The 27,749-nt window shown below is 41.2% G+C and overlaps 2 protein-coding genes across 2 annotated transcripts; one reads left to right on the top strand and one right to left on the bottom strand.

The window, feature by feature from the left end:
* The first annotated feature begins 132 nt into the window (after positions 1 to 132).
* Positions 133 to 8,705, top strand: ppid (peptidylprolyl isomerase D). Its single transcript, XM_084352505.1, has 10 exons — positions 133 to 301; positions 1,042 to 1,182; positions 2,263 to 2,369; positions 2,587 to 2,775; positions 3,876 to 3,998; positions 4,789 to 4,895; positions 5,123 to 5,264; positions 6,054 to 6,140; positions 6,332 to 6,374; positions 8,086 to 8,705. Exons 1-10 carry the CDS (start codon positions 217 to 219, stop codon positions 8,172 to 8,174), a joined length of 1,113 nt encoding a protein of 370 aa, XP_084208631.1. The 5' UTR covers positions 133 to 216; the 3' UTR covers positions 8,175 to 8,705.
* Positions 8,574 to 25,275, bottom strand: etfdh (electron transfer flavoprotein dehydrogenase). The gene is made up of 13 exons (XM_084352504.1): positions 25,045 to 25,275; positions 24,124 to 24,282; positions 23,084 to 23,313; positions 22,651 to 22,732; positions 22,275 to 22,393; positions 20,216 to 20,293; positions 19,675 to 19,821; positions 19,184 to 19,324; positions 16,939 to 17,082; positions 15,699 to 15,867; positions 14,342 to 14,524; positions 12,939 to 13,160; positions 8,574 to 10,017 (listed from the first exon to the last, which is right to left on the bottom strand). Exons 1-13 carry the CDS (start codon positions 25,073 to 25,075, stop codon positions 9,854 to 9,856), a joined length of 1,869 nt encoding a protein of 622 aa, XP_084208630.1. The 5' UTR covers positions 25,076 to 25,275; the 3' UTR covers positions 8,574 to 9,853.
* Between the last annotated feature and the right edge of the window lie 2,474 nt (positions 25,276 to 27,749).

The raw sequence follows: 27,749 nt of genomic DNA, 5'->3' as shown, positions 1-27,749 counted from the left end.
ACTCAAACACGTGATTCATCAGTTTTTAATGTCGATACCTCTCAACACTCAGAAACTCCGCCATCCTTTCGCAGCAGAACACTTTTATTTTGAAATGTCGGCACCGGAAGTGAATGGTGACTTCATTCTTCTTCGCTGAATTTCCTCTGCACTCCTCACCGGCCGGGTTTAGCAAGGTTAGCCGAAACAAGTGTCTTAAACCGCCTTGTACGTAAAATGTCTCACCCAACACCGCCCGACAAGCCTGCAAACCCTGAAAACCCTCGTGTATTCTTCGATGTAGACATTGGTGGTGAAAGAGGTCAGGACATTTTGATTTTAAAGTCCGCTTACAGCTTTTTAAGGGCCAGTTGAACCGCTAGCTTTGTTAGCTTAGCACAAGCTTGGCTCATTCTAGTGACTTCTAGAAACTGACTCACTTAGCATAGTAGCAGCCAGAACAGTTATATCTTACACATAGCACAGGCTGTGAAACGTTGACAGTAGAAGCTTGCTAATGTTAAATGTGAGCTAGCTTTTAATCAGATGAGTGTTTATTTAGAGACTCCTCTCCCGTCTTGTAAGTGCATGAACCACGTGTGGTTGTGTTGTCTAGTCAGAATTGAGCCTCAACGTTAGCTTCTTGTTATACCGTTGTAATTAAGTTTGTAGCCACTGTGGCTGATAATCGTTTGCCACATATGTAGGTCACTTAATAATCTCTCAAGAAGTGTATTTATTGTCTAACTGACGGCAGCTAACACCACAAAGGAGACGTGGTGTTTTACTGTGGCCTGAGAAGGCCTGTGTGGTGGAGCAGATGTAGCTGTCAGGTTATTTATAACGCTTCCTGAATACTTCAGTATCCTGCTCCACTTCATTTGGGCAAAGATCACAATAATGAACCACAGCATAGTAAGATGATTCTCTCTGTGCTGGAATGAGGTGGTACCAGGTCCGGACTGTTCTCACATAGACTACGATGGATTACAATAGTTAAGTCAGCCAGAATCTGTGACTAAACCTGCAGTATTGTGACATTGATTTGTTTTCTGTCCATAGCTGGCCGGATAGTTTTGGAGCTGTTTGCTGATATCACCCCCAAGACTGCTGAAAACTTCCGGGCACTCTGCACCGGAGAGAAAGGCGATGGGAAATCAACTGGGAAGCCTCTGCACTTCAAAGGATGCCCGTTCCACAGAAGTAAATAGCCTTCACATCTGCATATGATCTCACATGTGATAATCCAGTTTGCAAGCACCCCTTTTAAGTTTTATCACACACACACGTGTACAAATATCTGAAAGGATATCCAGGAGAAGCTGTAGTTACTTGGATACTGAAAGTTTCAGTTCATCAAAATCTGTGACAAATATAACTACACGCATGACCAAATCTAGATTACTGTGATGGAAATAGCTTGTAGAAATTGTCACAGCCATGGGTAGTTAAGACAGGGAGTGGCCTGTTGACTGATACTAAAAACTGTACAATTAAAAGGCACTTTTCCAAATCAATTCAAACTTTAATTCAGACTCACAGGAGGGCCCTTAGCAATGAAAGGAACAAACAATAAAACATACAAGGTGAAACCACAACAACGCATCATTCAAGTTAAAAAACACTTCATATGTGGGCAATCTCACCAGTGTTTTCTAAGCCTGGATGAGAGAGCCATTCTAAGCCTGGAGAGCAGTTTTCCTTAGGGCTAGTTAGAGCCTTGATTGATGCTGTTCTCAGACTCATCCATGCGACACATTACATCAGATGTCTTTGGAGGAGCCTCACATGTAGGAACACCAGAGGACACGAACAGTTGATGGGCACTATGCCATCTGGGAACTTGAAGCAGCAACCTCATTGCATCAGTACAAGCCACAATGAGGGACTAAAAAAAAAATCCAAGGTCATCAGCATACCGAAGATGATTGATTACGGTTTCCAACAAGACAGCCCAGTTCACACACCTATTCAGTTACTTTGGTAGGTCGTCCATATACACATCAGGCAAAATAGGAGACAGAACTCCACCTCGCAAACACCATTACTCGCATGCAACTGGACAGATACAGCATTGCCCCGTGTAACCTGCATAGTGTGATGGGCATATCAGAAGACGAGTATATACAATATACTATTAAAAATGCAAAGTAACTAGTTGGATATAAATAGGCTAGTTGAGCTTTTGTTATTTATCTTTTAAATTAGGGGATTTTAAAGTGCTGCTGATATTCTGTCTGGTTGAGCTGCAGAGTAATGTGGCTGTAAATGTGTTTTTGGCAGTTATCAAGAAGTTCATGATTCAGGGAGGCGACTTCTCCAACCATAATGGCACTGGGGGTGAGAGCATCTACGGAGAGAAGTTTGAGGATGAAAACTTCCACTACAAGGTAAGACCCGAAACCCTTATCCTCCTTCAGGATGTCCCAGTGAACTGGAATCTTTCTGACATTATTCTCTCTCCTGGTACTCTGAATCTCTATCATGCGTGTTTAAAAAGTCAAAATGTTGTCTTGTTTTCTAATAACATTGGGATATTCACATCTACACTTTCTGTGTGCTAGAAATGCCATTTTTTGTATGTAATTTGTTTCCTTCTTCTTGTAGCATGACAAAGTGGGTCTGCTCAGCATGGCCAACGCCGGGCCGAACACCAACGGCTCTCAGTTCTTTATCACTACCGTCCCCACGCCACACTTGGATGACAAGCATGTCGTCTTTGGTCAAGTGTTAAAAGGGATGGGAATCCTAAAAATGCTGGAGGCTGTTGACACCAACGAGGACACCCCCGTAAAGGTAAATGATCTTAATAATCCTCGTTGTACAGCTACGATGCTGCTTCCAGGAGTTTAGCTGTGCTTTTTACTTTTCTTCCCTGTAAAGACCAAAACAATTCAAAACCTGCAGTCAACTGGATAAAAGTTGAATTATGGTTTTGTGTTTTAGAGAGAAGTGAAAAATAACCTTATCTATATGTATAAAGACAACACCCTGAAATGCCCTGAGAAATGTGTTCATGTCATGTATTGAAAAAAACGACGAAGGACTAATATAACATCTTTTTCATATTTTTGCAATGATTAATAACACATAAAAGGAAAGAAACATATATTAAGGTGGGTTTTTCTGCTTTGATTCCATATTTAACGAGATCTGTGGCTCATGAATACTTAGCTCAATTAAAATGGAGTCACATGAAAGGGCAAACTAGAGGAGATAAAGAATGTTTGACAATTAAAAGTTTTTTTGTGCGAATAAAAAAAGTTTTGATTACTGTAAAACATTCTGCAACAATTATTTAAATTAATACGTGTTGCAAATCATCCTCAGGCGTTTCTTGTTCAGGACAAATTTCAACCCAGTCCAATTAAAAATAAGCAACTGGTGAGGCTAAGAGTACAAGTTCAAACACTCACACAAATTATGAAATCTCTCACAGGACCAAACTTCATTCGTGAAATTCGTGACAGAAGATAAAAGTATGTGGAGTACAGCTGTAGGATGTTTCAAGGATCATGAATTTGATAGAAGTTTGATATTTTGTTTGAGAAAATTCTGGACCTGAACTGGGAAAAGTTTAGAATCCTGAGTTGGTTCAGGACGACCCTGTTGTCATCTGACACCTGGTGCGCATATGATTTATGATTAATAACAAATACAATTTCTTTTGAACAGTTGTTTGTCCTCGTTGACACATTTACAAAATTAAAGAAGAAAACCTAAAGAACAAGCACCTTAAGTTTATAAACCCTGGCTCCCCAGCGCGCACTGTTTAAGGACACTGTTAGTTAGCATGACACATTCATGAAAAATGGATTAATCTGAGCTGTGAGAAGTTTCTGAGCCATAAATTTCTTGTTTCTGTCTAAAGTTTATGTTACGGTCTGTCTCTGCAGCCATGTGCCATAGCAGACTGTGGTGAGCATAAGGACGGGGACAGCTGGGGCTCCGCACCCAACGATGGATCAGGGGACTCCCACCCAGACTTCCCCGAGGACTCTGACATCGACTTTAAAGATGTGAGTATCGGTGAGGACTTTGAACTTCAAGGACTCGAAGGAGCTTTGGCAGATAGCATCAGATCGCGTTGATGGAGCACTCTGTTTTTTTGGGAAATGTGCCCGTTTGTCATCTCATCCAAAGTCAGATGAGATCAATATCAATTTCAATATCAAGATCCAGGACGTGTTGAGCATAGCAAACACTAGAGGCAGGGCGTAACTGCTTCTTAAATAATTCAAGGGCTTGTCCCTAAAACGAGCGATGATGGATTATTCTGAATATTTTGAGTCTGCTCTCTTTCCTTTTTATCTCCATGGAAAATAGTTTCGACAGAATGACCAAGCTTTTGTTTACGGCCCGTCTGACTGAATGAACGATTAACTTTGTTTTTGCAACGTCTCTGTGCTCTCAGACGGGGTTTGCACAAAGTCTTGAAAGTTTGGAGAAGGCTTCATTTTAAACGTTATGTGTTCAAGGTTAGGAATGTGCTTGAATTCAAATATGCTCCTTAAATGCTCGATTTATAACACAATCTGCTGTCTGATCTCCACAGCCGCTCATGTAAACCAGAAATATTTTCATATTTGAAATGAAACCATTCTGTCGTCTGGTTTGTTTGTCTCCTGGCATTGAAATCAGCAAGAATTGATTAATATAATAATGATCCAAACATACAAAGTTCACATGAACAGCTGGTGAAATAAATTTTTACAAGAAGATCAAACTTGAAAAAACAACTTCAGTGTATCTTTAATTTTTCATGCGAGCGGTCATGTTTGAGTAACGTTCACCTGTTTTTGCTTCCAGATCGACAAAGTTCTGTCTGTTGCTGAGGACGTGAAGAATATCGGAAACAATCTTTTTAAGAAGCAAGACTGGAACGGTGCAACCAACAAATACAGCAAAGCCCTCAGGTAACATACAGTATGACTGTGTGTGTGTGTGTGTGTGTGTGTGTGTGTGTGTGGTTAACTGTCAGTCACAAACACCTTCATTTAATTTGAGAAGCGTTCTTTTAAAGCAACCGTCCAAATAAAACGATCAGATAATCCAGACACATTAAATAAACACTAGATCCATCAGATGCTCTGCTCATCAGGATCCTGTCCCATCGCCAACAATGAGCCTTTGTCTTGTGCAGGTACTTGGAGGTGGGTGGAGATGAGTTCGACGAGGAGGTGATGAAGAAGCTGGAGCCCACAGCCTTCAGCTGCTTCCTCAACACGGCAGCGTGTAAGCTGAAGATGCAGCTGTGGCAGGAAGCTCTGGAGAGCTGCAATGAGGTAAATGTGGCAGCGCTCCTGTGTGTTACTGAGTGTTTGAGGTTTACAAGCTTTGAATTCAAACCTCCTCTGACAGATATTTTTACAAAGACGTAGTTATTTGAACACTTTGAGAAGTTGGCGTCTATACTTTAGTGCTGAGGGTTACATGCAGTAACTGTATTAAATATGGATGGAGCTTCTGGGTATGAAAAGTAAAGCCAGTGCAGAAGTGCCTTAAACCTGCCTTCTTTTAATGGCCAGCAGGGGGCCAAGTGTATTAAGATATGACAAAATGGTCAAACTTCTCACTTGATTTATGACCTCAGTTTGAGTTTATGGTCTCAATCGGCATGATTAATTTGAACATTATGGTCTGACTTGGAGTCGAGCAGAGGATAAAGCAGGACACATCTTTGTATCGCTGGTTGGGGGATTATCACGGGCCTTTGAAAATAATTAAATAATTGTAATCTCTCAGTGGCTGAAAGGACTTTTTACCCTGCTCGTTAAGGGATAAGCTATTTTACGAAAAACACAATGGATGAGTTTGAGTGGAAAGTTTTGAATGTTTTTCATCATTTCCTGTAACACAATGGCAAACAAAACGATGTACCGTACCCTTTTTTATTATTATATTTTATTGTTGAAGTTTCTGTGTTGATTGCAACGCTGGGCATTTATTTTATTTGAATTATGTCCTTTTATTGTCCTCTAAAAAAGGCAATACAAGTCGAAAGACAAAGACACAAAAGAATATTGACTTTAAGAAAATTGAATTGCGTCTGATGTGTTTTTCTTGTCCAACAGGCTCTAGAGATGAACAAAACCAACACTAAGGCACTTTTCCGGAGGTCCCAGGCCTGGCAGGGGTTGAAGGAGTTCAGCAAAGCCATGGTAACATCTACACAAACACCTCTTTTAAAATGTTAAAGACTGAGAGAAGTATCTGTGCTTATTAATGTCACGCCTTCCTGTCCTTGTTAAGATAAGATAAAATCCAGGTGCATCTGGATACGTTCGGTATCTGGAGAAGTCAAATATCAGCTCGACTCACCTGATTGTTTGCTGCTCTTTTCATTTTTCAGGCTGATCTGAAGAAAGCTCAGGAAATCACTCCAGAAGACAAAGGTAGGACATCGTCCTCATCATTTTCTGTTCGCTCTGACTTTACCCATGCCAAAATATACAGCAGATATTTCCCTCCAGCTCACACATTTGCATATAAAGTTTATTTATTTGAACATTTCATGCATAATTCAAACTTGGCATGCAAGCTCATAAAAAAAATCTATCAAGGAAGGAAAATAAGTTGTTTGTTGATCCTCCTGATTGAACTTTATGGAGGAACTGAGTAACAATGTGTTGCTCAAAGTCAGCTGCAGGACAACGATGATCTGATTAGTTTCATGAGTCTTTGCTTGGTTACTTGGATTTTCATATAGAGAACAAAGTGTAGTCACAATCCATACTCTGCTCATACTCTATTCTCACTTCTGTTGACTATAACTTTACATCAATCAATGGTAAGAAGTGTTGAAGGTTGGTGTTTAATGAGGAAAATGAGTCATGAACAACAGCTGCTGTAGTTTTACTAGTTTTTGAGTGAAGGTGTTAATACTCCAGAACATCCTGCAGTCGTTTTATTGACTCGGACTGTGTTCTGTATGAGCAGCATGCAACCAAAACATCAATATCCAGAGACCGCTCAGGATGCAAACTGATCAAGAATTAAAAATCCCTCCGCATATCTATGAAGTACAGAAGCCCTGAAGGGCAAGTGAGGAGTTTTTTTTTTAGGTGATCAGTTTTCTAAGGCTGATCTAATTTGCTTTCTCTCATGTGCATGAACATGTGAACAAAGGTTTTGTCAGGATAAGTTCCTTAGTTTTTTTCAGGATATTCACGTGTCATAGATGGAAAAAAAAGATAACATTAAGGAACTTTAGAGTTTATCCTGGCCTCCAAACGATTTGTGATGTCACAAATCATTTACACTTGCAGCAATAAATGTGAAAACAGCCTTCTAGTGTCAAACTGTGCACACACATCAGTCTGCACAGTGAGGCTCAAACATCCAACTGTGAGAGCAAGAAGCAAAACACATTTTTAACTAGAGGGGGGGTTCAAATGTAAGAATATAGCAGGGAAATGGCACCATTAGCTTCCTAAACAGTGATTACTTTCTTGCCAACATCTCTTTTAATATCTCTGCTGTACAGCTTGAACTCCGCTTTAGCTACAAGTAGATGAAATCTGATGCCGGGGGCTGGACAGGATATTACGGTTTAAGTTTCTGCCTCAATGTTTTACAGAACTGACACTTTTATCTAAGTACTTAAAGTGTGACTAATGACAGAATCATTCAGCGACAGTCGCTATCTGGTTCCTGGTGTATTAAAGCATTTTACCATGTGTCTCTCAAAAATAGCTAATTCATTGTGTCACACTGATCAAAGTACACACAGTGACACTCTTAGCAGAGAAAACCCCCTCAGACGGTGTTTTCAAGTTATTTTCATGATGTGTTTTGTCATTGCACCAACATTGGGTGTTTAGGGGAACATTTCATAAGTCATATACACCCTCAAAATGTAAAACCTTCTGTGTACTGGATGGGCTCTGGTTTTTGTCAGTGTTAATTGGTTCTTTTGATATTTTAAGCAGCAGTTTATTGGCTGCTGGCGAGGAGATAAGAGCTTCCCCTGTGCTTTTAGCAGCAGGCGGTCTTTAAAGTGAAATTCAAGTATGGAGAAAATCAGACAAAACCCGGGACACACCGTCAACATAATTGCATTTGATTCACACGTTGAGCTAATTCAGAGTGTTTTCTTTTCGACAGCTATCAGTAACGAGATGAAGAGAGTGCAGCTGAAAATCCAGGAGGAGAAGGAGAAAGAGAAGAAGATCTATGCCAAAATGTTCACCTAATGATGCAATTAACTCGTTAATAACAGTGATAAACAATTGAAGTTATATCTACACGGGAAGCGGCACACTCAGATGAGGAGGTTGTAACCAGGAGAAAATGTGCAGTGTTATCAGTCGGCAGGTCCTTTGTTGTTTTCCAACCAGCACATTTTCACCGTCTGTATTGTGTAAGGGAATAACTGTCTTAATTCTGACAAGTGTCTTTACTGTAATGAGTTGTTTTGAGTGGTAGTCTGACTGGCTCAACACTGGTCTTTCCTCTGGCATTTTGAAGTTATTCAGCAAAACAAGTTGTGTGTGTTGTAACGTTTCACGGTTAGGACTTTTATACACTGCCCTCGGCCACATACACAACATCCATTTGTTTATTTATGTTTTATACAGAGGTCGATAAAAGGATAACAGTCAAGTGTTCTTTATTCATTAATGTGATACCATCATCTAATGTTATGTACAATACTGTGCGGATCAAATGCTGTCAATATACCGTATACCTGCAATAATGCTGAAATAAACCTCGATTTGAGAACAGCTGGTTTGTTCAATTCCTGATGATTGTGAAGGAAATATATTAACTATTAAAACACAAAAATAAGAGCCACTTTTATAAATGCCCATGTTGTGGATATCAGAGCAGTGATGTAACAACTACAAACTGACTTCTGCTTTTAACAGCACTTCAATATGGTCCTGTATTTTACCTTTTTTCCTAGGATAGCAAACGTATGACCCACCATACTCTGATTTTCTTACATTAATCCTAATCATTCTCACTCCCCATGCCTTAATCACTCTGTACAACTTCAAAAGTCATCAGGTCACTGTTCTGTTCACACTACGCAACTTTCTGTCTGACATTTGGTAGCCTTGGATTTTATTCAGCAACAGGGGACGCGGCCCGAGCTGTCAGCTGTCTGTCTCGGGCACAGTATGGACACAAATTTAGAAATGTCATTTCTGTCATTTTCAGATGTAAAAAACAGCTGTTGATTTCGAGTCGGCCCGGTTACTACTCAGCCGTGTTCAAACAGAAAAATGCGGCCTGACGTGATCTTCACTGTGGATGACAGCAGAGTAGAGGGACAGAAAGAAGAGCAGTCTGCTCTCATGGCTGTAGCTGGTTCCTGGCTCCCCGAGCCGTCTACAACTCAGCCAGATATTAATCCTGCTAGATATCCGGCAGGCATCAGTGAGCTACTTTAAACAGTTCACACATGGCGATCATCAAGCATGGGAGTGAGCGCCGGTGTGCCTCTGATCTGGGGCTCTTAATCATTAATCTCTAAAAATCATTGCCGATGGGAAAATCAGGGCCAAAATCCTTCAGTGCCCCAACTGAACCGATGAAGGCAACAGATACTAGCCGATCGGAGGCAGAGTAGAGCGGGTCATGACTTTGCCACCTGAGGAAAAATATGTATTTTTGCATGGGTTTGGTAACCCCTGTGCCACATTTTAAACCTAGTACCCCACTGTTTAAATTAAGAATACATTTCTATGAAGATATGCACTTTCCCTAATATTCTTGCTTTTTTAATCACCCTCAAAAACAGCTAGCAGTTATTTTCAGATCCATACTCAGGCACATTTGCTACTCGCTGGCAGATACTGTCGCCCCGAATGTATCGACTCTTTACAGTTTTCTTTCAAGACAAACAGTATAAAAACGATCAGCATGTTCACATGCCGTTGTAGGCCGGTCCACCGCCCCCTTCAGGCACGACCCAGTTGATGTTTTGACTCGGGTCCTTGATATCACAGGTCTTACAGTGGACACAATTTTGAGCGTTAATCTGCAATCTCATCCCATCTCCAGTTTCCAAGGGAACGTACTCGTACACACCTGCGAGGGTCGGAGGAGACAAAAACAGATGAAACCTGACGGAAAACACTTTTTCAGCAGCAGTGTTAAGTGGACAAATTTAAAAGTTTTATCATGGTTTAAATGAGCCACAATATGCAGTCTGACGTGACTCAAGCAGAAATGCTCACGGACGAGGTTCAGTTTTAAAGTTTTAGTCACGTTATGTTTAGTCATGTTCACTTTCCACTTATCATCTAATGTTTCCTGGAAGTTGTAGCAACGGGACCAAATGAAACAACTCAGCAAAATATAAAACAAAGTTGTGATCATTTTTTACATTTTAATACGGAAATGTTACCTAAAATATGTTTAATGTGTTTAGTTTTTAAGCTCGAATATAGACTTGTAGACTTTATCATCACTGCACTGTTCTGGCTCTTGGATTGAGCTGCTGAATGTGGATCACTGCTCTGACATTGCCAGTAACACTGGAAGAAGTCAATCAGTAAAACCCTAACCAGGGACAGGATGATTGTGAATTGTAATAAAAAACACAATAAGTTGGTTGTGGTGACTTTTCATTACCGGGGTGATTGTGAATAACCTCACTGGATGAGCTCGCTGACCTACAGTCCATTACTGGTTTCCTGATTTATGTGTGAATTGCCTCAGCCTGTCACCGTGGCTGAAGGCTCGGCTTGCACATTGTATCCCCACGAAAACAAGTTAAATTGGATGTGTGTTAATACAACAACACCAGGGAACGAAAGGGAGATGATTCAAAACTGAATGTTTAAGGTGATTCCAGTATGTTTTACTGCAATTTTATGAATATTTTGATGATTACCGTGATAACCTCGTGAATCTTATTTATGTTGGACTGGGTAATCATGACATGTAATGTTCATATGGTCTCCTGCCTAAGCAAAGCAGTTAAAAACCTAAACAGGTCACACAGGATCTTGTGGAGATGTTTCATGACCAAAGCTGTACGAAAGTGATGAAAATGTAGAAGCCTTTACAAACGTTAACTGTGATACTGAGTAAGATACCACAGTAAACTGTTGGTGACATGCTATATGCCAGTGTAATGACAGATTAATAAGGTGAGGGTTGGAAAGAAGTGAACCTTTCACCAACCGCTCATATTGATGGATTTAACCCGGACAGACGTGATCGCTGTAAGAGGATCCGGCTGTCAGCTGTCTGCTGCTTTTAGCCACCAGTCAGAGTCCTGGATAAACGGTTTTCATGATTCCTGCCGGCCAACAACTCTGAGCCTACAACTTATTATAAAACCATTAACCCTGCTGACCCACAGCTGCAGCGTGCACCGTTCCTACGGTAATTACTGTCCTGTTTTATCCCATCAGCCCTGCTCTTTGTCATGGCTCACCTCTGTGGCTCACAAAGACCAGACCTGTCGCGCTGCTTTTAGCTTCTCCACACACACACACACACATCAGTAAGTTTCAAAGTTTACAGAGGATTCAAGGTCACAGTTTCAAAAACAGAGACGTGCACAACCAATAAGCTGAGAACGCAGTCTGCCTGGCTAGTACTGATAAAAACATTTCTTGTGGACTTGCGTGACACGTTTGTTCTGGTTTTTAACAATAATTCAGGTGTAAATGTTTAAAGTATTTATCTGGGGACCTTCTGTAAACACACGCTATCACTGGAAGCATTTCTACAGCACACTTTTGTTTTGTCTTTGCAGTTTTTGAGACTTTAGTTTTCAGCCTTTCAGAACGAGAACGTTCCAGTTCAGCCATTTCAGTATAAATGTGACGTATTGCAACGTTTCCTGTTTCCTAATTGAACCTGTCAAAATCCGATGTAATATATCTTCAGTCACACTGCGCTCAAAATTAGACCTTCATTCACAGACGAATCTACAGGACCCTGGAGCAGTTTTCTATCAAACACCAGCATGTTCCCACCGGGCGTTTGTCGGTCTTTCAACAATGGAAGTGTTCACTCCTTCACTGGTGTTTGGTTGTTTACCACAGAGAGCGTCTGAAACTCTGGCCTCGGCTTTTTTGATTTTCTCCAAATCAATCTGTGGTGACGTCTGCTTGGAGTAACAACACAACCAGGAGCATCTGCTGAACTCGGCACCTCGTGCTGATAACCAGCAGTTATTTTGATTTATTTTATTGTTTATCGTTATTTCATAAATTGTATTTATCCTTTATCATGTTAACAACTCATTTTATTGCAAGTGGTGATAATTAGTCTCTAAATTCATTTTTGTTTTTGTTCTTTCAATCACTTATTTGAAAGGTGCTTTTATATCAGAATTCACTGTAAATAAATTGTAAACAGCATTTTGTTTAATTCATCAAACGATTAATTGCAAAAATAACCGACAATAGAAAAGTGGCTGACATCAGTTGCAGCTTCACCTCATTAGTGTGAACTCCAGAGTGAGTTTTAATGAGCACAGATAAAAATATCAAGTCTTTAGTAAATTACAGCAATTACATTAGCTTTAGGGCCACAACTAATGATATACTCCATTACTGATTAATCTGCTGAGGGTTTCCTTGATTATCTTTGGTTTTCTGACTGGTCTTCATTGGACCAGATATTACAGACCAAACAATTAGTTCATCACATGTGAGATGCTCGAACCGGATAATGTAACATATTTGCTTGAAAAATGAAGATTGATGAATTAATTATTTAAGTCTTTTTTTCTACCCATCAACTAATTGTTTCAACTCAATTTGATTAAACTTCATCCCGCTGAAATCTTGTATAATGCAGGATCTAGTAAATTCAACTCCCTGCCTCCAGAATGAACAACTTCAGAGTGCACGTTAAGTCCTGGTTCACTAAACGCTTCGACTAAATGCAGGAAACAAAGAATCGACTTTCTCACTAAAGTAGGAGAAGAATGATTAGGTGTTATCTGCACCCTGACAGATTGTGTGAGTGATGCCGTGATGGTTTACCTGCAGGGCAGAAGCGTTGTTCTGGCCCATCGTATACGGCGAGGTTCTGGGCCACCGGGACGCTGTCATCCCTCAGGGTCAGATGGGCGGGCTGGTCCCCCTCGTGGTTGGTGCCGCTCAGGGCCACAGACGAGAGCAGGTCAAAGCTTATCTTGCCGTCTGGCTTGGGATATTCAATCGGTGTACATTCTTTGGCTGGTTTCAGCTGGTTTGCGTCGAGGCCTGAGACAGAGCGAGCACGGCCGGTTATGAAATGTTGATTTTCTCTGCTGAGATAAGATGACCTCGTACCTCACCTCAAGAGAAAACACTGGAATTGTGTTGTGCTGCGACACTGAGACTACCACACTGAGAAGCTAAACCATGATGTGCACTGATACCATGGTCTGGGTGAATACTCGATTCTGATTGGCTGGAAGGTGTGAATTAACTTTTGATATACGGACACTTCTGGACCTCCTGACGTAGTTCCAGTGGAGCTGCCCGTTTACTGTTCTCAACTAATCAGCTGGCTGCAAACACCTCAACGCTCGTAAATAAGACATTCAGATTTTTCTTTTTTTATTGGATTTATTACGACAGAAAGTGTAGTCCTTCAGCACATCATCCTCTTAACACCACAGGGTGGCTTGTCTTGTTTAACGTGCTGCAAAATTATATTTACCGTTTGTCGACCGTATGCAATGTTATTGACTTTGAATCTTGTTAGCATAATGTTAGCTATTTGGCTAACAGCTGAGCCGAAAGATTCATGAGCTGAGCTGAGAGACTATTTTTTTTCAGCTATTGGTCAAACTGTGGTGTTGCCAGGGAAACTACTGGGAGTTACTGCATGTGAAAACATGTTTTTTATTGCAAAATGCACAAAAATATATGCAAATGATCTTGATGTTTTTTTCTTTGGCATGTGACCATGGTGTAAGCAGGATAATGCCCTTCGAGCCGTCCATTATCAGGAATTAATGGACTTCGCAGAGGCGACCATTCAGGCCTCCACATCGTCCATTTATTCCTGATAATCGTCACCTCGTCGGGCATTATTATCCCTCACATACTGTATAGGTCTAAGTTCACAGACAGCACATTGACTTTTGCTGATGCTATATTCTTTTACTCAAGGTTTACAACCACATCTGTTTTTCTTGGAATGAAAAGTATAAAGAAGTGAAATCACATTCTTTACAGTAGAAAATTAAAAAAATCACACATTTCAGGATAAAAACCTTCCGTTATTTCCATTTTACTGCCGCTCGCTTCTCTTCATTACAGTAACTACCAAACATGACCTTTATCGTAACACATGATTATTATTTTTGTCGACACCTGATCATCCGAAACACAAATCAGAACAAACGTTCGAGTTAACGCCAAGCTGTGCAATGATTCTGCTTCGTGACACTCACCACAATGTTTCAAGGTCCAGGGCTCCTTTCCTCTAAAGATCCAGTAGAAAATCCCGGTGTAGACCATCCCACCGTACAGACCAAAGTAGTTGTGGAAGGACGGCCTGATGTTTCTGACTGAATGCAACTCTTTCCACACCCATGAATTCTTCAAGCTGTCAGCGTATTCAGGTACATGAAGTCCTGGGAGGATTAAAAGAAATAAATTGAAGGATTTAAATTTATTTTCTGCTCTCCTGATCTCAGTCAATGTTTTCATTGACTTTGCACGTTTGTAGCCTTGATAAGTTATGACCTTACTAGAGGAAGGTTTATAAAAGAATGACTGCGTTTCAACACATTTCCAATAATATGGAGGTTAACATCTTGTTATTGGGAGAAATAATCCCCATAAAAACATTTCACAGTCAGGTCTGTGGACGTTCCTTATCAACTAGGACAGTTTTTGATATAAATGTTGAGTTGCTTTTGAGCTTTCAACTGTAATTTTCCAATTTTGAGCAACAGAAAGGCTATTGCTATTCACAAAAATCAAACTGGAGCGGTTCAAATCGTCACCAAACCAAAACTATATTAAAGGATTCAAAGACTTTATTGTCATACGCAGAGATAAACAAGGTTTCAGCACAATGACATCCTTACTTCACTCTGTCTCTACCTGCTGCCGTAACTGACTTATTCATAAAAATGTACAAGGAAAGAAAAGAAAGAGTGGAAAAATATAAACTCACTTCTCTCAAACAGACTGAGGTAGACAATGACACAGCACATTACCTCTCGGAGTAATGCAGAGATTTGGGTGAAATAACCCTTTAAGGATGTATTATTTGTCTGTTTTTGTCCACTGATGATTTTGATTTAAAGAGTCCATTCTTAATTTGTTCATTATGTTATAGAGAAGTGACAAAACGATGTTAACAAAAACGTCACCACTGTGCAACACAGGTGGATCATATCTTCGTCAGCGCTCCTCTTCTGTAAGTCTGTCATGAATCTTGAGGCTGTTCCCACTGACTTTTTTATTGACATTGCAGTTTTGTAATCAATACACATATTTGCTTTGGACCTCTGTTCAGATTTCCCAGGTTGTTTTGAAGTCATTTTAAGATTGAGACCTTTAACAGCTGACGAAGGTTTCCACATATCATCAACCTGATGTGACCCCGTCTCTTCGCAGTGCTCGTGATTATGTAACTTCAGAGGTAAATCATTATTTCCATGACGTGTTCACATCATCTTGTCTACATCCTATATAATAAACCTTCTTGAGCTTTGACCCCTCATGAAGTAACTGGAATAATAAACATCAGCCACCGGTGCCATCATGATTATTATGAGCGGGTGTTAACTTCTGTACCTGCCGTCTCCGAGTCGACGCTCTCTGCTGTGACTTTGGGGAAAATGGCCTCAGCAGCCAGCATGCCGCTCTTCATTGCTGTGTGGGTGCCTTTGATCTTTGGGACGTTCATGAAGCCGGGGCTGCAGCCAATGAGCAGCCCTCCAGGGAAAGTCAGTTTTGGGATAGACTGGACAGAAAGAGGACGAAGTTCATGCACATTATTAACTTTCTTGTGTTCTACTTTCTCAGATCTCAAACTTTTAATCACATCTGTTCAATGTATCCTGAGCAAATATGCTTTCAGTATGTCGAGTGTTCACATGCGCACTAGTGTCCTGGTTATGATTCAGGTTTTTGGAGTATTTCTGGGTTTAGATAAAGCTGCTGAACACGGCGGCGGTACATGCTTTATTAACTTACTCCACAAGGCTGTTATTCTAATTGTTGAGTAAATCGGACAGGTCCAACAGATCAATAAATTCTCTCTTACCCCCGCTGCATTTTAAACAAAGTGCTGAGTTCTCAATCTGCGGTTGTAACCAGGTCACGGTGTAATTTCAACACCCTATTCAGGTTTCTGGTCTGATCAAAAGCAGGGCAAGACTCAAAACCCGGATACTAACGCATGTTAATGCACTCCATAGTCCTACTGGATATTACCAGACATTAAGCAATTATCATGTGAAATAATGAGGCATACTTACCATGTACACACAACAAAATTAAACTACCCAAAAACAGAGGTGTCTTACGATATGATAACATCTTACTGCTGTAACTTACTTTCATTTAATGCTTCACAATGAAACATTTCTAAGTGGCTACCTTCCCCCATGCATATCTGGCACGTTATCTATCATTAGAATACATCAGAAGGATTAAAATGCACCAGTAACACAGCGAGGCTGACTGGGAGGCACCAGATTAGATCGATCAAAGTAACCACAGTAAATAAACCAAACACGCAGTGAAGTTTTAGTACTGGTGAAAATGATTACCACACTGTTTCTGTCGTCATTCAGCTGGAACAACACTGATGTTTGCTCAGTAAATTAGTTTCTAAATTTAGGATTCTGCTGACAGTTTTAATTAAACATGAAAGCAGGAATGACTTTAAACACCACCTGTAGGGACCTGGCTGGTGTGATGGACTCACACAAAAAACAAAACACAAAACACAGCTTCACTCAATCTTCTGACATATAAACTAGGTCAGTTTGGGCCTCGATTAGTTTAATATCACAGGTATCATATTTACCTGAAATCCTCCCTCGTTCAGTGCTCTGGCTCCGTATGCAATCCTGTTGCCTCCCTCCAGGGTGGGAGCTACGGAGGGGTGATGTTTCCAGCGCTGGAACTCCCTGAAGGGGCTCAGGTAAGGGTTGGTGTAGTCCAGACCGACCTGGAGGGGAAGAAATTACTAGTTTAACCGGAGTCATTTAAAAACAAGAAGAAGAAAGCAAGTAGACACATCCAAAATGGAAAAAGGTGTTTGGATAATGTCTGACAATACTGTGACTTACAAAAGAATCCAAATACAATCATTTTTCTAGCCTCCATCTTCTTGTGTTAGTGAGCATGTTTGCCATCAATCTTAAAAACATCCCATACAGAAATAACTTATTTACTGTAAATCAGCAGGCTTGCTCGTAGGTCACCAACAGCACATTAAAATACAGGGAGGCAATAATGTGTCCTCGTGTAGCTAACAAAGTCCACAGTGCATGTTAGAGGAAAAACCAGACTTCTTTTGTCCCTTTGGGTTACTTCGAGATCAGGGCTGCAACATTAACTCTTTTGTCAGCTGACCAAATGGCTTGGTGAGCGAAGCAAAATATCAGCTACCTGCTTATTTTACCATCATTTTGCGAGTGGCTGGGGCTAAATTTGTGCCGTCTGTGACGAAGAAAAGGGAAGAAAATTGGAGGGCCCAAGACTCTTCAGAGCTTGAAGTCCAGCCAAATTCATTGACAATAACGACATTAGTCACGGAGGTAAAAGCTGTCAGAGTGATTATTACTGCGTGTCACATAATGACTGATGACAAAGAAAATTACTTTGGCCAAAATGTAATGTGAAAACCTCATATTGCACATCACCTGGCTAATATATGTTTGATGAAATGGAAGAAGCAGCATCAGGCTGTTCTGGGGATGTTTTTAAGTGGCAGGAACTGAGAGACGAGACTGAAGAGAGAGAATGCTTCAACATAAAAACCCCAAACCTGCTCCAGAGTGCCTTAAAACTGGGATTTGCTTATTAGCAAAACAACCCACAGCAGACAATCAGCACACAGCTGGAGTTGCCGTGAGACAAATCACTGAACGTGCGTCACCTTCAGTGCTAAGCTAAATTACTGATCAGTGGAGAAAACATTTCACCAACTTTCCCTCATCTAGTCTGACAGAGCTCGAGAGAATCTGCTAATAGCAGCGGGAGCACCTGTAAGACAATCTGAAGCTGTAATCACTCTCAGTTGCTGCCGGCTGGCGTCCAGCTGTCACATCCGATTATATCATTGTCAGAATGGATACAAAGTATTTGTGCAGCAGGAAACAAAAGTCACAGTTCAGTATGTGGCCTGCTTTGGGTTCACAATTCGGTATTCTTTCAGTACAGGATGAAAACAAACAAAAACAGTAGCTAAATAGCCGTAATTCTTACTGTTACAAGTTAAGGCACTCAAATAATGGCTAACAATGAATAACAAAGATAACGCAAAACATGTCAGTAAAGTACCAGTGGAGGAGTCTGACCTGTGGACAGTTCCTGAACAACTGCAGCTTGTGCTTGTTTATACGTGGCAGGCACACGAGGGCACGTTGTGGCGGCTCCTACAACCTGACCATGTTTAAATTCTGTGTTCCTGAGACCGGGGCTGCCCAAAGTGGAGCCCACAGGACTAAGTTGCATATGGTTCAGTTTGTCCAGCCAGATGTTTTTTTTTCACCCCCAAAGTTAAAAAAATTTATTCACCACCACCAATTTCGATTTTGGCCCTCCAGGCATGGATCCAAAAGTTTGGGCAACTCAGCTCTGGACTGACTATGGTCACATATCTCAGCTATTAGCACTTCTATAGCACCAGTCATTGCTTTAGCACACACCAGATCTGCAGTGAGAGGCTCCCTGAATGCTGTGAGGGGGAAGGACTCACCTTCTTGTCTGTTTGTGCCTCATCATTACGCTAACTGACACATTTGGGTGATGCTGTCGTTAATGAGCACGTTTGAAGTGTTTCTACAGACATGAACTACTTCAGTTGACCAGTGTTTTGCCACAGTTCGACACTAATCTTTGTGATTTTTTTCTATTATGCTGTTCGAATGGCAGCAACGCCACATAAGCCTGCGGCTAAAACTCACGCCTTTGAATGTATTTGCCATAAATAGATTATTCTGACAGTAACAGTCGGGCTCACACTGCATACTAAACTTAAGAACATCCTGTACCGAAGAGCTCAGGATGAATACATGTACGGTTATAAAAGCTCACTCTCTCACCACTAAGCCCAAGGCCACCAGCGGCTCTCCTTCATTCAGATGATACAAGAAGGATCCTCCATAAGTGTTCCTGTTCAGGGGCCAGCCCACCGAGTGCTCCACTCTGCCAGGCCGCCACTTCTTCTCATCAATCGTCCAAACCTAAAAACACAGAAAAGAGGGGAAGTTATCAACAGATGTTCAGCTTTGCTATGAAAAGGTTATTGTAAGGCTAGTTACTATGGTAACCCTACACATTGAGCTACAGTAGATGTCTCGCTAAGATAAACATGATGGTGGAGAGCGAGTTGTTGCATTTATGTTTTCTACTGAGACTGAAATCAAATCACAAAGTTACATCTGCTTGTAAACAGTGTTGAACAAACAGCAGCACAGAAACCATTATGTGTCTCCTCAGGATGGATCCATCAGGAGTCATCAGTCATACCAGGTCACATATACAGGATACGCTCTCCATCATTGGGTCGATGTGCACCGTACTTTTTATTTACCTCCTTCAGGCCAATAGCGTAAGTCTGGGGTTCACAGTTCTCCCGCAGGTTGAACTGCTTGTAAAGCTGCTTGGCCAAGTGGCCATGGCAGCCCTCCCCAAACAACGTGACTTTAGCATGCAGCTCCATTCCTCGCTCAAAAACATCCTGAAGCAAGAGAGGAGCACAAACACACAGTAGTTCAGTTCTGACAGTCATTGAACTGCATTCTTTATAGAAGACATCATCATCATTTGGTATATTCAGACAGAAATGAAAAAATGCAGCTTTTCAAAAGATGATGTGCTTTTCAGGGACAGCACGACTCTTTCACTGAAGCACCACTCAAACCCCTTTTTTTAATTTTGTCCATTACGGATAAAGGAGGTCAGTTAATGGAAATAAGTGTGTGTGCTCCTGACGGTTTTCATCGCCTTTTCTATCCTTTCAAAGGACTCGATGTATCCAAGACAGGCTATTCATGTGTGATCTGCACAGTGAAAAGAACGGCCTGCATTTGTAATTTTCAGCTGTAACATTTAACACACAGACAACACAGTACCTTCGGTGAGCCATCCTTGGCGATGCCTACGTCATTGGTGGCAATTCCTTTTACACTTCCATCTTCATGAAACAAAACCTTGACAGAAGTGAAATGGAAAAAGGTTCAAACAATGAACAAGTTTAAATAAAGCAACTTAACAAACTTATTTAGAGGCACATTTGTTTTGATTACTGGATCATATCAGGTTTGGATCACAGATGCAGGTGAATCTATAACAAGTCAATAATAATCACTCCAATTAGGGATGCACCTTTATCTGCCCAACAACGGTATCGGACGATACGCACGTGGCTGACTGACATCATCTTATTAGCAAATAAGGTCACATTCACTGACGTCACTGTCTGATGTTAATCTGTTGCGTCTCATTCATTTTGTGCTGGGTCCATGTGTCGTCCAGGCCCGCCTGCTCGGCACCACGGCCATAAACTTCCATTACTCTCTTCATGACTCTGGCAACGTGCCGTGTGGTTACTTTTCAAACAAAGTAAAAGAAGTTGAGGCCGTCACAGACCGCAGTGTTACAACAACACAGACGGTCAGAAGAGAGCTGTAAACAATCGCTTTGCTCTAATGGAGTCCAAGCCCACATTGTGCACCACGACCTCCCTGAGTCCTCGATATAAAAAGGACAGACCGGGGCACAGTCCACTCAGCATGACGTACTGAGGCGATTCTGAAGGAAAATGAACCTGAAGGAAAATGAGAGGCCCAGTAGGAGAACAACGCAGCAACTAAAAGCTTTATTCTATATTTTATTGTCTTTGAATTACATTAGTTTATGTTACACAAAGAGAAGGTTTTTGTTGGGCCAAGCACGGAAAAACTCTCCTCACTGAGTAGGTAGTTGTGTTGGAGGATACAAAGGAGGTCACTTTTGCAAAAACGTTTTGTTTTTAAGAGAGGGAGGGTTGGTTATATTAAAGTGTGTTTTATAAATTAGTCTGATTGAAGTGTGAAGTGTAATGAAGAGCTAAATGGCTTTAAAACAGTTCAGTTATTCTGTTATGAAGAGGACTTCTTTGTGTCTTCATCTAAAAAAGGGAGAATTCAACAAAAACACAAATGTAAGAATATCGCAATCGGCCCAGAGTTTCCATATCAGTGCATCCCTGGATCCAATGAACTGATAACCCTTTTCCACTGGTCAAAAAACCTTCTGAGATCGGGCTCTCGCGTGCGATGGGAATGTGTAAACTCTGCATTTACACCCGGGTCAGTTGACTCTGCAGGAGACAAGATTTTTATCACCTCGGCTCGGCTTTGATCCAAACGTAAGACCCGGGTGAACACGCTAAATTAAGGACCATCTATTACAAGACACAGTGTCGGAGGTGGAGCCTCGTTCGTTCCAATGAAAGCTGCTCAGTGGTGTTTAAGTCAAAACAGCTCGACTTCCTGACTATGAAAATACCTGGATCACCGACCAGGTGTCCCTCTTCAAGGCTAACTTGAAGGAGGACAAAATAATTTAATCTAGGCTTTCCAAATGTAACTGGACTGAATGGCTCATATCATGACAGTGAAACAGGTCACGTCTCGGGGGTTGTGACACTGAAAAGAATTTATCCACCGTTTTACAGACGCTTCTTTCACAATGGGTCTGTTGTTGTTGTTTTTCCGGCACATTCGTGACGTCAGTGGCGTACAACAACGCTCCAGACAAAAACCAGACAGGCTGCCTTACCTGCGGGAAGTGGGAATGGGAGGGGAGGGTTTTTTAACCTGTGGAGACCCACTAATTTTGGTGGATAAGTGGAACAATGTAGCAGTAAAAATGAAACATTTATACATGTATGTCTGTAAATCTAGTCTGAAGTCTAGTCGAGGAACATTAGGAACAAATTTGACTTTTTTTGTTTCACAGCAGAAGGAAGACGTAAATAAAGGTTCAGAGAAACTTTCCTTTGTTGTTCAAACTCAGACCGGTCGTGGAGCACCAACCATTTAAAGTAAAAAGCTGAAATATAATCAGACCAGTGGCATCTGAGGCACTACCCAACCTATCCAGCTATAGAGTACTAAGAAAAGTATGTTTAAGAAAAATGTGTCTCACCTCAGCTGCAGCGTAGCCCGGATACAGCTCCACCCCGAGCTCCTCGGCCTGCTCCCCCAGCCAGCGCACAAAGTTCCCCAGTCTCACTATGTAGTTGCCGTGGTTCACCATGGGCAGACCTACAGACAGCGGTCCGCAATATCACAGGTACATCCACATAACTGGATCTAAAAATTAGACTCATGGAAAAGTTGCACTCGTGACACCAAGTTTCCTCTCTTCTTAATGGTGTGACTGCTCACACCATGCAGATGGATCAGTGACCGCTACTCTGCGGGGTAGAGTCTGTTCACTGCCGTCAGACCAAAAGTCCAACAGTACTAAGTTTTTTTTTACCATTTTTATTAGTATTTTTAGAATAAAAAGAGGCTCTCACCAGGTAAAATGGGGACAGGGATTCTGTATTTCTCTGTCAAAATGCTGAACACATCTTCAGTCACTGGAGTGTTCAGGGGTGCCTGAGGAAAGAGCACAGAGAGTCGTTGAGAGTTTGACTTCATGAGGACTGCTGTGAATAATTTTATAATCAAATAACACTTTGCATTAATATTCAGAGCTTCATTTCCAACATTAACGCAAATACAGACATATTCATACCCTGAGTAGGCTCAACTGTATGTAACCAGCATGTACAGTATGTGCAGCCATGTTAAATATAGCATTGCTGCCACATAACATGCAGCACAATACACAACAACAACAACACGGAGCACCTGATGTAACCATCCCCGGTGGGACGAAGGAAGGGCGTCCTTGACCAACCCAAAACACCAAACTCACAAAGAAGAAGTGTGGAAGAAGACGCTCACCCCTCGTTCCTTCCAATCAGGAAAGAGCTCGTGGAGGGCGCTGGGCTCCAGACAAGCTCCTGACAGGATGTGAGCTCCGATCTGTGAGGCCTTCTCCACAAGACACACTCGCAGTTCCTTCTCATGTTCGTTGGCGAGCTGCTTTAGACGAATGGCTGCTGAGAGACCGGCAGGGCCTCCACCTACGATCACCACATCTGCCTCGTCGGCAAATCTCTCCATTTCGACGCCTGAGAAAGGACCATACAAAGACTTACTGAGCATCTCGAGAGAACTTCACGGTGTGTTAACCATCTCCGAAAATATCACAGTTTCACAGCATATGCACGTATTACAGAATCATTATTATCATTATCAGTGTCGAGTACGATGACCCGTAACAGAATGAAAACAACATGTTTGTTTTTGGTTTATTATAATTTCATTTCATGTCCTGACAGAGATGAAAGTTAACATGAACTTGAAATATATATGTTTTTAAATAACACTGAAACAGCAGAATTTTATAACCTAGATAAGCAAATTTACAGTTTGATAACTGGCATTGTTCCTTCCACTGTAGACTTATTTGCCATACTTTAAAAAGGGAGATCTGCAGCCCTGTGTGGCACACACACGGCGACGCCTAACTAAGTGACACAATATGTAAGATTTCTCCTCTCAATTGAAAAACTTTATTTCAATCGATGCACGTCTGATTCCTCACAGACTTACGTGTTCCCTGTAGGTCTACTAAAGTAGGCAACAGCATCGTCTACTAAACAGCAAAGGAGAAATTCACTGAACTCTAAATCTGGAATAATGCTATAAACCTGATCAGATGTCGCACTGCCAAAAAACTTCAGCTTACATCAGTCCTTTCCAACCTTAGTGCTCCAACAAATCCTCAGTGTGTTTTCTCTTTCTGTAACAATCCAGGTAAAGTTTAATGCACGCTGCATTTTCTTAACACTTTCAGTTGTAACGTGTCTAAATTTAGTCATTTGAATGCAGGCATGTAATAAATTAAAGGTGCACTATCAGATAATCCAGTGTCTTACCTTCCCATCTTGGATCTTTTTCTCGGGAGTGGATGGTGTAGTGTGTTGTGATGCGAGGTGTTGACACAGAGGAGCATGTCCGTAGGTTTAGTGTTGTGTACAGCTGAGGTGCAGCATGATCTGTCTGTATGGTCTTCAAAGCCCTGATACACCTGTGGGCTGTAGGACAGAGAACAGTTAAGGCCAGTTCAGACTGGTGGTCATGTGGCTGTGTACTGTACTGATAGTGTGCACACTGGTTTAGTTTAGCCTGATCTGGTTCTCACATGATAAAACATTCGTGAAATACATTAAAATGACAACACATAAAACCACAACATTTAAGAAAGCTGGCATGCTGCAGCAAGAACACTTCTTTAACAACTCAACACACACAGGACACACAAAAAGCTATTTTTAGTAGCTAATGTAGGGAAAATGCAAAGCAGCTGTCACACTGCAAAGTTGCAGCAGTGAGTTAGCATCATGCTAGCTAGCAGAGTTGAATGTATAACTAAAGCAAAGCTAAATTCAAAGCTACGAATAAACATCTTTTTCGATAGCAAAACGTGTTGTACAACTTTCAAAACAATGACAAACTGCTAACAACACTACTTCAACTCAGAAAACCTCTGACTGGATCTATAAACCAGGACAAGGGCACCGTTCAAGTGACCCACATCTCGGTTCAACTTTAACCCACATTCTAGCTTGATGCTAGCTAGCGTAAATTAGCTCGCTGCACTGTTTTGGCTCACGCTAACGACTGTAGAAAGCCTGAAAACAAACTTAGCCACAAATATAAAATATTCAGCACCTTCTATAACTGTTTGTAGTGAGCATCCTCGCCTCGTAGCGACAAGTGAAAGTGAAATGAAGTTAACGCTAGCAGCTTTATACAAACTCGCTTCACGTTAGCTAACAAGCTATTAGCAGACGTACCTTTACTTGAATATCTGCTAGCTGGAAACATCTTGTGTCAGCTAGTGTGCGCTCACCAGCAGACAGCGGGGTTTTGCCTTTTACAATCAGCCGAGGTGAAGTTGTGTTTTCACGTCACTGCCAGTGTTAAGCTTGTGTAACCCGCCCGCTCCGCAAACACAACGTTGAGCCCAGATACCTTACAAAATACGTCTCATAACACACACGTTGGGGAGCGTCAAAAGCTGCGCTGCTGCTGCGGCGGCGGCGTTCATGTGGCTGAACGGAGCGGTAACTGCGCAAATGTAGATCTGTACACGTCCACCACTGTCCCAGTGAGTCAACACCTGAGGTGGTCACATGTAGGTCTCAGGTGTGTTACAGGAGCCATCCCAGGTAACAGGCTGCTGCAGGACTGTTGATGTGGGCCCAGAGACCTACAGAGTGGCTCATGTGACATATATGACTATATGAAGCCTACACTGCTGTGCAATGCGCATGAAAATGTAAATAAAGTCTGTTTTTCAGTGCTGTTCGCACATTAACTGGGTTTCTGTGGCCCAGTACTGAACGACCCAAGGGTCCACGGCCCGGTGGCTGGGAGCCCCTGGTTTGGTTGAGTGTTACTGGGCCCAGTGCATTAAAATGTGGAGGATGAACTGATATTACTATATAACTTTAAACTACTATATACTACGATACACTACTACTTACTGGTACGCAGCTGTTGCCAAAAACCACAAAGTTTTTTTTTTACTGCAGCACTGCTCTATATGTGACCTTCACTTCACAAAGCAGCTAATATTTTAACACATATCTTTACTTTTACTTACTGCATCTGCAGGCAGTGAACTAAAGTACACATTTAAGTTTGAGTCAAAATGTTTTGCTAATTATGACTGAAACACTTTTCAGAGGCAGAAACGAGACTGTTTAACTCCACTTCATTTATCTGACAGCAGAGTGACTGAAAATCATCATTTTAAACACTTTGATCAATTTATAAAATATAATGCAAAGTTGAAGCTAGATTAGCTGCACGTCTGTTGCCGTAGCAACCTCTAATGGCAGCGCTCCACTGAAGTTTAACGAACACGTCTGCTGTTATTTTAAGTTCACTCACTCAGTATCCTCTAAATGTTTGTGTCGTTGGTTGGCACCTCTTTTTATTGCCACTGTTCTTTGACTGATGTTTGTAATTTGAGATGCTAATTTATTTTCTAGCATTCCCAGCTAACCATTGTGCCGACACAGCATTTCTCAGCAGGCCACTGTCTTAATATTTTTACTCTTTTGGACTTGATGTATCTATTTATTAAACTAATTACTGTGTTCTACTTATTGTGACTTCGGACGATGCCAGTCGAGTTCGTCTGTAACGTTGGGAATCCACTTTTCTAATCAGTGTAATTGATTTGTTGGCTACAATTCCTCTGCTTTCACTCATTTCATTGTTGTTCGTGGTATACAAGAGCCACTCATGAGAAAAATAACCAACATGAATCAAATAATAATCAACAAGCAGTCAAGAGGCATACAGTGTTTATTTTCCACATTTCAATCAAGAAAAAATCATCTGTAATTAATTCATTGTGGGTCACGAGTCAATACAACAAATTAAATGATAACACATTTAAAAAAACAATTTCCCCCGAACAATATTAATCATAAGCCTGCAGATATTATGAATATATCTCAAGCAAACTGCTGGCCTCTCTGCCTGTTCAGCATGTAGAGAAATGTAAACACAAGCACATACAATGTATTCACAAACCATTGTTCAAATAAATGACACAGCTCTGTGTTCGCTATACATTCATACATTTACAATGTCTGAGAAAGTCCATTTCCACAGGAATTAAAGTTTATGATCACAGTACAAATGTCTCCAATGTCAAAATGACTGTACAGGCTGAGGTCACTGTGTAAAAATATGTCGCGGGTGGTGAAGCGAGGTTCAAACCCACAGACCAGCTGGGGAATTTCTCCACAGGATGCATATAAAACTACTTGAAACTGCTACCTGTGTCGCTGCGACCCACTCGCCAAGCTTCCTGTTTGTACCTGCCTTAATTAAGTACATTCTTTGTTTAACATATTGGAAATATCTCAAACATTACATTCAATATTTCCCAAAATATATTTTCTGGAGAAATACTCTCTTAATTGCTGAGATGAATGAACCTGATCACATTTAAAGCCCCACCTCCAGTGTATTTTCACTGGCATTTGAATGATATTTCATATTTTTCTGAGTCATTTCTAATATTTTTTTGACAAATAACTTAAAGGTCATATCGATAACATTTGAATATATTTTTTTTATTATTATACATCTACAGAGCTTGTAAAAAGGCGCAGAAAAAAGTATCCCTTTTCCTTAGAAACAGGATGATTGTGATCATTTTAGAAGTGTAGTCGGGTCCAAAATGATTGTTTTGTTTATGTTTCAGAATTCTGACAGTTGTTGTCACGTGGTATCTGCGGTTCATCAGCGTCTTGATGTTGCCAGTTTGTAGAAAAAACGTAAAACTGGCTGAGATCTACAGTAACAAGCTGGATGCCTGTGTATCGTGGCGGCTGCGTCGTCCTGTCGGCCCTTTCTGTAGTAAGGTGTTGCTAAAGTTGAATAATGACGTATGACTACAGTTGTATCTGGGAATCATACTTCATCCTCCATGTTTGACTCTATGGGCTTTACAAGAGTAACGTGGCTCCTTTAAGAA

Source organism: Pagrus pagrus (genome assembly GCF_965226575.1).
Source record: "Pagrus pagrus genome assembly, chromosome: 5".
Lineage (NCBI taxonomy): Eukaryota > Metazoa > Chordata > Actinopteri > Spariformes > Sparidae > Pagrus > Pagrus pagrus.
The sequence above is the reverse complement of the archived record's forward strand: the minus strand, read 5'-3'. Positions and strand labels throughout refer to the sequence as shown.